General features: G+C 48.0%; 1 protein-coding gene across 1 annotated transcript; it reads right to left on the bottom strand.

Moving 5' to 3' along the window:
* Window positions 1–1,694: 1,694 nt before the first annotated feature.
* LOC127669819 (butyrophilin subfamily 1 member A1-like) lies at window positions 1,695–10,043 on the bottom strand. Its single transcript, XM_052164038.1, has 9 exons — window positions 9,966–10,043; window positions 8,168–8,353; window positions 7,103–7,384; window positions 6,812–6,991; window positions 6,599–6,619; window positions 6,493–6,515; window positions 4,500–4,524; window positions 2,660–2,692; window positions 1,695–2,317 (listed from the first exon to the last, which is right to left on the bottom strand). The coding sequence occupies exons 1-9, from the start codon at window positions 10,039–10,041 to the stop codon at window positions 1,695–1,697; spliced, it is 1,449 nt and encodes a 482-aa protein (XP_052019998.1). The 5' UTR covers window positions 10,042–10,043.
* Window positions 10,044–11,831: the final 1,788 nt, after the last annotated feature.

An 11,831-nucleotide genomic window follows, 5' to 3' on the forward strand; every position in this document is an offset into this window, starting at 1 on the left:
CACTGCGCAGTGCCTGCCCCCACAGTTACCCATAATGCAGCAGGATGGCAGAGAAACCTTGGTCAACCTGAGATCTGAATGAGGAGACAGTGGGGTCCCCATGCTGTGATATTGGGGTCAGAGGTTGTCCTTACCTTGCTCTGTACAACCATGAAACCAACTTCCCCACAACACCATTTTTTACTTTAAAAATGGTCACTAGAATTACAAAATAAAATCATCCTTTTGTAACACAGTTCAATTTCTCCATACCACTACAAATACAACTTCGTGCCCATTTATACTTTGTCACAACCACTCAGTTCTGTCTTGTTTGGACCCAAGCCAGCCATACAGACTACACAAATAAGAGAACACCACTATGTTGCTATAAAACTTTATTGATAGATACTGAAAATTGAAACTCTCATGAGTTTTACACACCACAAAGTACTACTTGATATTTTACATGAAATGAAAACACTTAATATAAAGATACACAAATATAAATATTCACAGGAAACACAAAAATAGTTTAATCCAATTTGAGTTATAGTTGATCTTTCAGTTCTCACTGGGAGAAACAATTATTGATAAATTCAGAATACATTCAAAGAGAAATGATTGAAGTGGATGAGGCTGTCTGTTTGGTTGTTCTGTTTTGTCTTACACTCTGAGGGTTGCACTCAGGACTCCACGCTGACAGAGCTGAAGTGCAGTGACTGGAGCAGCAGGAAGCTGAGCGCTTGTGCCTCAAGCACAGGCAGGAAGCAGAGAGGGCAGCTGGGGGTGATGCCCTGTTCTGAAGCTTCAAAGCCCGCCCCAGGGACACACTTCCTCAGGTCATGTGACCCAAATCTACCAACACTGTACAACCAACTGGAGACCAACAATCCAAACACGTCTATGTATGGGGGGTGCTTGCATTCAAGCCAACACAAGTCAGCCCGGGTTACATGGGATCTTCTCTTTAAAGACAGACAGACAGACAGACAGACAGACAGGTAATTGATAGGCAATTGATAGAAAATAGGTAAATAAAAGACCACTAAACAATAAAAAGTTAAAATACATGAAGCCAACATTATTAAAATAAGAATTAATTTTTGTACTTACATATGTAATTCTGTAAGAGAAAGAGATTCCAATATAGGAATCAAAGGATTTGTATAAGAAACAAAGACAAACTGATGTAACAATAAAGTTGGTTCATAGAGACAGATGGACAGACAGGTCATTGTCCACTTCGAGGAACAATCTAGGATCCAGAAAGCCCATTACCAGGAACAAAGGTAGAAGTCAGGAAGTCGTGGGTCAGACATCTGCTCCCCCATATTCACTACAGCATTGGTCACAGGGCCGAGACACAGATCAGACCCGAGGAGCCCAAGGCCAGATGTACAAATTAAAACAATGTCCACTCGGCCCTCGGTCTGCTGCATGACAACTGTCCAAAACCCAATAAAATGGCACTTAACACCAGCAGGAAAATGCCTTCCCTGGCCTGAGTGACATCCGCTGAAACAACAGTCAGGGCTTATCCTCCGCCACCTGACACACAGCATGGCCTCGCTGCAGCCACAGCCACAGCCTCAGAGTCAGACTGAGGAGCAGTGGGTGAGGCTCCAGGCCCTTCCAGCACTCGTGGGGGCTTTGGCCTGTGGCTTCTACACTCCCACAAGGAGTCACACCGAAGACTTAGGCGGTGATGCACACTATGGGAGCAGAGTGTCCCTGGCACGCTGGAGGAAAGGGGAGTCTTCCCCCTTTTTGCTCTCCTCTTGTTGCTCCCCTTCCTCCCCCTCCTCTCCCTCCTCCCCCTCAGACACACTTGCCATGGAGCTGATAGTCATTGAAACATTTCCAGACTTAATCCTGAAGTATGGAAAAAGAGTCCCAGAGAAGGAATCCTCACAGACGGAGAAAATGTGGGACATGTCACTCATGTTATAGAAGGAGATGTCACCTTCAGGGTAGTCCACAAACACCCCCACGCTCTGCGGAGCTTGCCTGATGGATAATGAAGCCCTCCCAGAATCAATATAGGCCCAATATCCACTACTAGACCTCCCCACAGTCCAAAATCCCTTATCTGGACTCTCAAAATAAAACTCTTTCCTGTCCACACCTTCCCTACAGACCCCCAGAATCCATTCGCTGCCTTCCATGTTTGTTAGCTTCACTTCCCAGTAATATCTTCCAGAAGACACGCCTTCACTGCCTAACACACTGAAAACGTCATCCAAGCACATAGTGATGTCCTTCCGGATCATACTCATCCTGTCCTGGGAGATGGCAAGGATGGGGTGGGCAGAGGCTGGATTCAGAGTGACAGTCCCTGTAGAGAGAGTTACCAGTCATGGGAGGTCCTGTCCAGTATCCAGAAGAGGCTGCCCCCACCTCCATCTCATAACCTCTTAGCTTCTTCTAGGGGGTTAAGTCCCTCACATAAAAGCCTTCTAGATCAAACTCAGGTCTTGCAAGCAGAGGGAAGGAAGAAATGCCAAATTAGGGGTGACAAGACAAGAGGGCCCTGGAGAAGAACACCAGCTTAGTGACTGTCACCTCTGCCATCCACACCACAGAAGCCATCAACACCCAAGTCACCTCAGAGGAGAGGAGAGACCAGAGCCATGGGAAGCACAGGAGGAGTGTCCCTAAGGAACACAGAGTCACTCACAGGCCTGGAAGTTCTCCTTGCGGCAATCTGCAAGAGAAACACAGATCATATGAGGAGTTTCAGCAACTGTCTTAGGAAACACAGGCTTTCTGGGGTTCTGAAGTGGGAGTTGTGGGAACAATATGATAGTCACACACAGAGGGAGAGAGATTCACATAAAAAAACACACACATACACACACAGAGAGAATTTTGATACATATAAAAACCCACACATACACAAACATAAATACACACATAAACGAGACAGACAGAGAGACATAAAACTCACATACACACAAACACACACACACACAGGGAGGGAGGGAGAGACAGAAAAACACACATACATACACACATAAACGAAGAGAGACACATAAAACACACATGCACATACACACACACACAAAGGAGGAGAGATACACACATAAAAACACACATATAAACAACAAATACACATCTGCTGTAGCCCTCCCATAAAGACTTCAACAGTGGAGCTTAACATGCATCTCTAATAAAGGCAGAAAAGCATTCTATCTCTGTGCCTTGTCAGGTCCCAGACACAAACATCCTGGAAGCCACACATCCTTGAATCAGAACTTTTCCAAGAATGGGAGGAAGGGACGGTGATGAAGCAGGAGGCCGGTGAATTTGAGAACAATCTAAGCTCCATGAGGAGTTAGAGACAACGTGGAGCCACACCCTAAGACTCTGTCTGAGAAAGCGGCCCCATGGGTGGTACTCAGCAGTACAGAGCCTGCAAGGCCTGGTGTTTGGTCTTACAGAACAACACTCAAACGAAAGTCCAAGACCACTTGATGCTCTTGCAGAAGACATGGCTTCAGTTCCCAGCACGCTCAGGGATGCTCAGGACCATCTGTAACTGAGGTTCCAGGAGAATAACACACTCACCTGGACTCCAGGTATACACGTGGCACACAGACACACATTCAAGAACAGTCATTCACAGAATAAATAAACAGATGGATGGATGGATGGATGGATGGATGGATGGATGGATGGACAATAGACAGGTGATAGGTAGGTAGATAGATAGATAGATAGATAGATAGATAGATAGATAATTGATAGATAATAGATAGATAGAAAGATAGATAGATAGATAGATAGATAGATAGATAGATAGATAGATATGGTAGATCTTTTTAAAAAGAGAGATAATGCTTAATAGCAATTCTAACTCACATGTTGGTTCCCCTAATGCAACCATCACCGGAAGCTGAGCGTGACTTCACGTTGATCACACATGTCTCAACACGACCCTAAACATCCTGGAGGCACTGGACACCAGAATCAGAACACATGATCAAAACACACAACCCCTGAGTACCTGGAGTCTCTGTGGCCTCTGAAGAAGGAAACAACAGGGACCAAAATGCCAAGCACAGACAAGGAGACAGAGGTGTGTGTGTGTGTGTGTGTGTGTGTGTGTGTGTGTGTGTGTGTGTGTGTGTGTGTGTCTGTGTGTCTGTGTGTCTGTGACAGAGACAGTGAGACAGAGAGACAGGGAAAGATGAGAGAGAATATGGGAGAGAAAGAGGGAGAGGGAAGGGGATGTGTAGGTGGAGGCAGAGATTGTGTGTGTGTGTGTGTGTGTGTGTGTGTGTGTGTGTGTGTGTGTGTGTGTTTAAGAGAGAGAAACAGAGAGACAGGGACAGAGACAGAGAACAGCAATAGACCAGAGGACAAGAAAGAAAAGGAACTCATAACTAAGACTAAAGCACAGGAACCACAATTTCAGGAGGACACAGAAACAAAGATAAACTTAGGGAGAGCTGATTCCCAAACCTGCTAGGCTGGTTTCTGGAATCTTCTGAAGGCAGCACTTCTGATCCTCAAGGACATCATGACCTTCCTCCACAGTCTCTGCTAGCATCCCTTCTGAAGGTGAGGCTATGCATAGGAGGAGAGAGGACCCCGAGGAGCTGGCCCCTGCAGGATGCAGATGAAGCAGAGTGTTATGGGAAATTTCCTGGACTGCAGAGCAGAAAAATAGCATTGTAGGGTGAGTTCCCCCATTGCCTCCTGTATGACGTTTACAAATAGGTTTTTTTAATGTGTTTATTTTACATGTGAGTGCTCTATTTGTATGTACACCTGCATACCAGAAGAGGGCATCAGATCCCATTACAAATGATAGTGAGTCACCAAGTGATTGCTAAGAATTATACTCAGGCCCTCTGGATGTGCATACAGTGCTCTTAACCTTTGAGCCATCTCTCCAGCCCTTCTGTGTGGCTTTCAGCTGTAAAATAGCTGCATCTGCTTCAAAGAGGAAAATAAAAACAGGAGTGGCCACCACACTACTGTCTATAATTGTCCAGCTTCACTGCTAACAAACAAAGCATTGCAATGTGAGAAAATACCTTAGAGAATAAAATAAAGTTATTCAACAACTATCAAAAATGTTACATCAGCTCTTCTTTAAAAGATATATTGGAAGTGTGCTGAAGAATAGAATGTTGATAATAAGTGTGGATATGAAGTGAATTCGTGGGAGAAGCACCCAGTGTTCCTCAGGTGAAACAACTCTAAAGCCAGGGACATTTATACCAGGAGCACACAGATGACAATCTCCTTCCCATGGAGGGAAGCAACCCAAGTCTCTACCCATCACCCTGATCAGCACCATCAGGAGCTGAGGGAACAGACCCCTGGAGGACGACTGAGGAATGGGTGCAGGTCAGATTGCTGGCTCTGTGACCTCCTTCACTGATGAACATGTTTTGCTGGTTAGGTGCTGTCACTATTGAAAAGCTAGAGTCATCTGAGAGGAGGGAGACTCAACTGAGAAAATGACCCCAAAAGACTGGCCATATGCAAGGCAATGGGGTTTTTCTTGATTGACTGATTGATTGATGTAGAAGGGGCCTGCCCACTGTGGGCGGTGCCACCCCTACACAGGTGATCCTGGACTGGGCCAGCAAGACAGTTGAAGAAGCCATTGGAAGCAAACAAGGAAGCAGCCTTCCTCTGTGGTCTCTTGTCCCTTCCCCCACAGCATTGAGCTGGCTGGCAGCCCCCAACTCTCCCGCTGGTGTTATCTCCTGCCCTTGCTCCTTGCGCTTTCACCTTGATGACCAAGGCTGCCTCAGAGGAGTCTCACCTGGAGGCCAGCAGAGACCCGCCAGACTTAAAGCAGGCGACCCGCTGAGAAATGGAGCCAAGGAGTTCACAGCCGGATCCTTGATGTTGGGGGGCAGGGTTGTTTCCTAAAGACTATATATCTTGGCAAAATAATCCTAAAGTCAGTCTTGATCGGCAACTGTCCTTTCAACTCATCTCTCTTTCTCCCCCTTCCCGTGTAACCCCAGAATTCTCTTCCAGGTCCCCGGTTCGCATGTGGCCGCGGGCAGCTACAGTATCTGCTTCAGATCCTGATCCAGGTCCCTGCTCTAGGTCCCTGCCTTGAGTTCCTGCCCTGGTTTTCCCCAATGACAAATGGTGGTTTGAAAATGTGTACAACAAATAAACCGTTCTCTCCCCAAATGACCTTAGTTTATTACAGCAATAGAAACCTACCTAAGACACTTTCCTTAAAGAAATTTTAATACTGCAGTCTGATCACAGGTGCAGACAGAAGTCGAGAGCTTGTGGAGCCCAAGGGAGCAATAAAAGTATCAGGAAGTGGTTGAATTAAGACACAGGGCATATGACAAACCCAGGAGTCATGTAATTTCCAGCGCGTGGGCACAGATCAGAAGGAGCCTAAACACCAGGCTTCCACCTTCTAGAAAATTCCACTTCTGTCCCCAAAAGAGGTACCTGCTCTGCCTAGCATCAAGGAGAGGACACACATGGAACTATGGGATACTGGGGCTGTCATTCACCTGCATCATAGGCTGCTTTCCTTCCATCTGAAAAAGCAACACACAGGAGTCAAGAGAGCTACTGGGCTCCGGAGGGGAGCAGAGGGCTCAGGAGGAAAAGCAGCACTCACCGAGCTTGTCCATGAGTGTGCCTGAAAAGAGAGAGGAGATGGAGTCTGTACACTTGGCAGGAAGAAAGGAAACACAGATTGGGTTCCTGATACTCTGGACTACAGACCACCTGACCCAAAAGACTCAGCCATCTTCTCTGGGGTTTTATTTGGCCCACTACTCTGATCTCAGAACTCTGGACCCTCCTGTCCTTCTCTGCTATGGTGACTTACAAATAGTACACAGATCATCTTCCATTGTCTTCTGTAACTCACGCTGAATCCGCTGCACCTTCAACCTTGCAGAATGTACTCTTTTGAGGACATAGATTGCCCCTAAGACTAGAAGTCCCATGATGGTCAGGATCACGATAAAAGCTGACTTCAGTAAAGTGGCCTGAGGGAAGAAGGACTCTGTGGCCCAGACAGAGAGCCAGAGATAAGTAAACCTGAGGACAGGCAGCCCAGCACACTCCAGGAAGACCGTCACAACCCAGGCTCTATAGAGTGACAGACAGCTCTCACCTGGGATGAATATGGGCATGGCTTTCTTCTGACCCAAGATGGGATTGAAGGTGGAGCAGATCACATTCCCCACAGAACTGTCTCTCACCACCAGTGAGGTCTCTGTGCTGAACAGTCCTCCAGCATCTTTAGTGTGGGTCTCAGAGAATGCTGGGAGATTCTCTCCTCTGGAGTCTATCCACCGCACCTGAGGCTCTGGGTACCACCCTGAAGTCATGCACACAACACACACTCCACCATCTTCTGGACCTTTGATGTACACTTTAGGAATAGTTCCCATTGCTGTAGGAGGAAAGATATGAACACTCTAGGAGGCTGAGGAACACCAAGAACAACTATGTGACTCATGGGAACAGTTCACAGGGCAGATGGGGATTGAAGGGGAAAGGATTCCTGGATTGGAACTATGTTGAGTCCCTGTTGCCTGACAGAGGAAAGATAAGAGAGCCCACTGTGGGGAACAGAACGCTCCTTTATCCTGAGGAAAATGAAGGAAGTTGAACACACAAGCCCTGAGGTGGGAACCAGCACTCCATCTGTCCATTATCCACACACCTGTGACCCTCTCAACAGGCTCACGCCCAGCTCTCCTCTCCAGGGAAGACAGGCATTGAGCATCCTTCCTTCCTCCCCTCAGTCACAGTCTTTAGCACTGACCATCACTTCTCACTGACTGCTCACTGACACACAGCGACTTTCCTGCCGACATCTCTAAACTATACATTACCACAGCGGGTATTTTCATAATGCCAACAGGATCCCTGGTCCACAGAACTAGACTCAGCACACTTCAGGAGATCCACACATAGAATTTGGGTTGAATTAATCTATCAAGGAATGCACTACCTATTTCTCATCTCAAAATGGGAACCCAAAATAGGTAGAGATAAAAATGAGAGACCAAAGCATCCATGTGAGCCCAGCACTGCACAGCAAGGAGTCTGGCCAACATGAGAACGTCTCTCAGAACACACAAGAAAGTAAGGGGCTGAGTGCTGTGACCCCTCCATGTCCTCCCACACGCAGGTCATCCAAGAATTATAGAACAGGGATCAGTTAACCAACCTGCCACCTTCAGTTCCAAGATGGCCTCTTCATAGAACAGTCCCTGTTTGAAGTGGCAGACGTATATCCCACTATCTGATAGCTGGACATTTTGGATCCTGATAGCAGCCTTGCCTTGATGGAACTGGTCCTTCACCAGTGAGGTGCGCTGTGAATATGCAAGGATCTGCCCTTCCTTCTGCTCCTCTTGCTTCCGGTAGACAAGTACTGCTTCTGAGAATCTGTCACGGAACCACCTCAGCTCTTGCATGTTCTCCACATTCATAGCTGGAAACACGGAGCAGGGAAGGACAGCTTCCCCACCTGGTGCAGCCACAATGGGGTCTGAGGGACCAAAGACCCGGAACTGCTCTGTGGACACAGATGTGGCAGTGAGAGGCGGGAGACACACAGGACGATGCAGAGAACACACTCTGAGGGGATATCATCCCAGCAGAAAGCAAGCGATGGATGGGGCTGCTCTGGGCATGTGCAGTACGCATCCATCACTAATGCATTCATGTTCAAGTTATCTTTGAATATAGCAGTACACCCCATAAATGGTGCAAAAAGAAAACATATTTCTGCCTGTAACCCTGACCCCAGACCCTTCCATGAAGGAATTTCTTGTGTATTCTTCCAGCTTGCATGTAGCTGGTCACCAGATGCACTTCAGGTAACTGAATCTTCAGTGAGAGCACTAGCCTCAGTATGTTTGGGTGGGTTCAAGAGCATACATTTATAAAGATCACCACAGACACTCACAGAGTTGGTTACATGGCCACACTTTGGGAGACACAGGTGTAACTGGCTGGTCTCATACAAGACCCACAAAAGTCCCAATACCCAATCCTAAATCTCATTATCAGCCAATTTCTTCATCCACTGAATAATGTGAATATTAAAACATAGAGTCAAGGCTGAAAAGATAGCTGAATGATTAACATACAGGAGATTCCTCCAGAGGACGCAGGTTCAATTTCCAGCACCCACAGGATGGTTCATAACTATGTATAACTCCCTACTGGATTCTGTGGGCATGAGGCATACAGGTGTTACACAGACATACATTTGGGGGAAAGGCCCATGCACATGAAATAAAGTATACAGAGCCAAAGGACACTTCTCTGAAACAACCACCTGCATTGCAGGTGCCCAATGACTTCTTGATAAAGAAGGAAGATTGTCTGGCTCAGGCTGGGAACCCTTGGTCCTCTAAACCTGAAGGATTTTGACACAGGCAATTGTGTTGCCAAGAGCCCCCTGTCTCACGCCACTGCTCTGTTTGTGTCTAGCACACTGCTGCCACTGGACAGAGCAGGACACCTGTGTGCTGTCTCCTAACCCCCACATCTGTGACCCTTACAAGGAGTCAAAGGCTGCCCCTGCTCTACTCAAGGCTAGTCCTTGAGCATTTAACACCAGGGATCAATAGGACCTCAGGGCTGCTCCCAACTCCCCACCTCGCTCCTGCTCCTCTGTCCCTGGGTCATTCTGCTACAGCCAACACTGGACTCTGCAGCTCCTCACGCCCCAGGCACACTGCCAGTCCAAGGCTCTCCGACTGTGCTCCCCAGGTAGGATCCGGCTATGGAGCGCAGGCTGGCCAAGGACTCACAATGTTCCAGTGTCAGCCTCTCAAAGGCTAATGCAGGTATTCCCAACTGAGAATGTTGTTACTCACTCACAGTAAATGGAAAGATGGGAAAACCCTGGATGCCAGGTTAAAGTGAATCGCCTGCACATCTCACATGCAGAACACCTGCCAAATCCTACCCACGGTAGGGAGACATGGGAAGAGAGAGCAGGACAGACTCACTTGTGGTCACCCAGGTAAACAGCTGTGTGAGGCAGAAGACACTGAAGAGCAGAGAGGGCTTGCAGTGATTTTCCATGTCCTCAGAGCTAAAGAGAAAAAATGGGAGAGTCAGATCATGACCCTGGGCGGTGGTGGTGCACGCCTGTAATCCCAGCACTTGGGAGGCAGAGGCAGGGGGATTTCTGAGTTTGAGGCCATCCTGGTCTACAGAGTGAGTTCCAGGACAGTCAGGGCTACACAGAGAAACCTGTCTCAGAAAAAAAAAAAAAAAAAAGACCGTCAGGCAGGAGATAAGAGGCTAGTTCCACCGAGATGTTGGATTCCTCCTGAGAGACAGCATCGCTCAGGGTAGAGATCAACCCACAGAACCAAAACACATCCATGCTCACAGGGCAAAGGCTCCACACAAGCGACTCCTGTCAGACCTTCAGAAGACTGGGCGGCTGGGGACATCCAAGTCATCTAAGAGGAAGCTCTCCCTTTCCTTCCCACCTCAGCCCCGGCTCAGGGAAAGTTAAGCTCTACTCAGAAATATAGGCCCTTCCTGTCTCAGAGCCTTGAGGAGAACCCAGTATAGACACCATGACTCCAACTCCCCCTCATCCACAAACTTCCTGTGACCCCAAGACATGAAGCATATGCCCAGCCCCTCCCTCAGGAATAGCTTGTCCTCTGTGTTCTATGGCTCCACAACTGTGACCAGTGCCGCATGGGCGTCTTCAGAACCTCCCTAGCCCAGGCTAGCCCCTGCCATAGCTCCTTTACACTTGGCAGGTCCCACACACACACGACCAACAGCACAGGTTTGTCCTCATAGTCTCTGCTGATAAAGACCAAGCTGGGTGTACACAGGGTTGAAAGGAACAGGAAAAGACTCTTTTCTTCCCAAACCACCTGCTGTTTGGAAGGATAGAGGGTGAGGAGGGAGCCTAAAGGCCTGAGAAGGACAAACTTAGGGGACCTCTGAGCTGTCTCCAGGCTGAGCCACCAGGGAGGTGACCTGCTGGGACTCACTCAGCACAATCTCCTCTCTGCTTCTGCTGCACACCCCAGCTGTCTTCAGTGCCCACCTACCTGCTTCTCTTTGCCCCCAGCTTTGAAAGGCTGTGACTTCATCAGGAACAGCTCAGGAGCAAGGGGGCCCAGGAGACCCCAAATCTTCTCCGCACACCTCAGCCCCATTCCAAGGGACTCTCACAGCTCTAATCTGGGCTCGCCCCAATGCCAGCATGCATTTTCCTCACCTCCAGGATCAATCTTTAGAGCAGCAGACAGCAGTGCAGCAAGTTGTCACAGCCTCTCCAGAGCCGACAATGAAGACTACAATGATGATGACCTCGGTAGCAGGGACACTGGCAGTGCCGGGGTTGGTGTCACTGCCTATTAAAGTAGTGTTGTTTGAGCCAACAGAGGGATTATAGTATCAGCCACCAAAACTGAAAGCTACAGTAATGTGACCTGGGCATATGTTCTTTCTGAATGTGATGTTCTGCCAGGAAAAGGTGAAGGTTCACCTCACCACCCCAACCACACCCCACTCCCACCTACCCCTCCAACCATACCCCACTCCCACCACTACACACCCTGTCCAATGGGGAGACTTCTCAGACCTACACTTTATAGAATGTTAAAAGCTGACACAAAGGAGAAAACAAAATGTAATGACTGTTTTAAGAATCAGGAGCAGCTCACATCTGCACACAACAGAGTTATATCAATGCCTGTCAGAGGTCCAAGCAGAGATGGTGTCATGAGCCCAGGTCTAGCTCCAGTAACTATTAAAATGAGGAGACGGTATGCCTTCCTAAAACATGTAGATTCTACCACAATCCCTGCCTTGTCTGCAGCCCATCTCTAACCCAGCAC

The sequence above is a fragment of the Apodemus sylvaticus genome, chromosome 19, assembly GCF_947179515.1.
Source record: "Apodemus sylvaticus chromosome 19, mApoSyl1.1, whole genome shotgun sequence".
NCBI lineage: Eukaryota > Metazoa > Chordata > Mammalia > Rodentia > Muridae > Apodemus > Apodemus sylvaticus.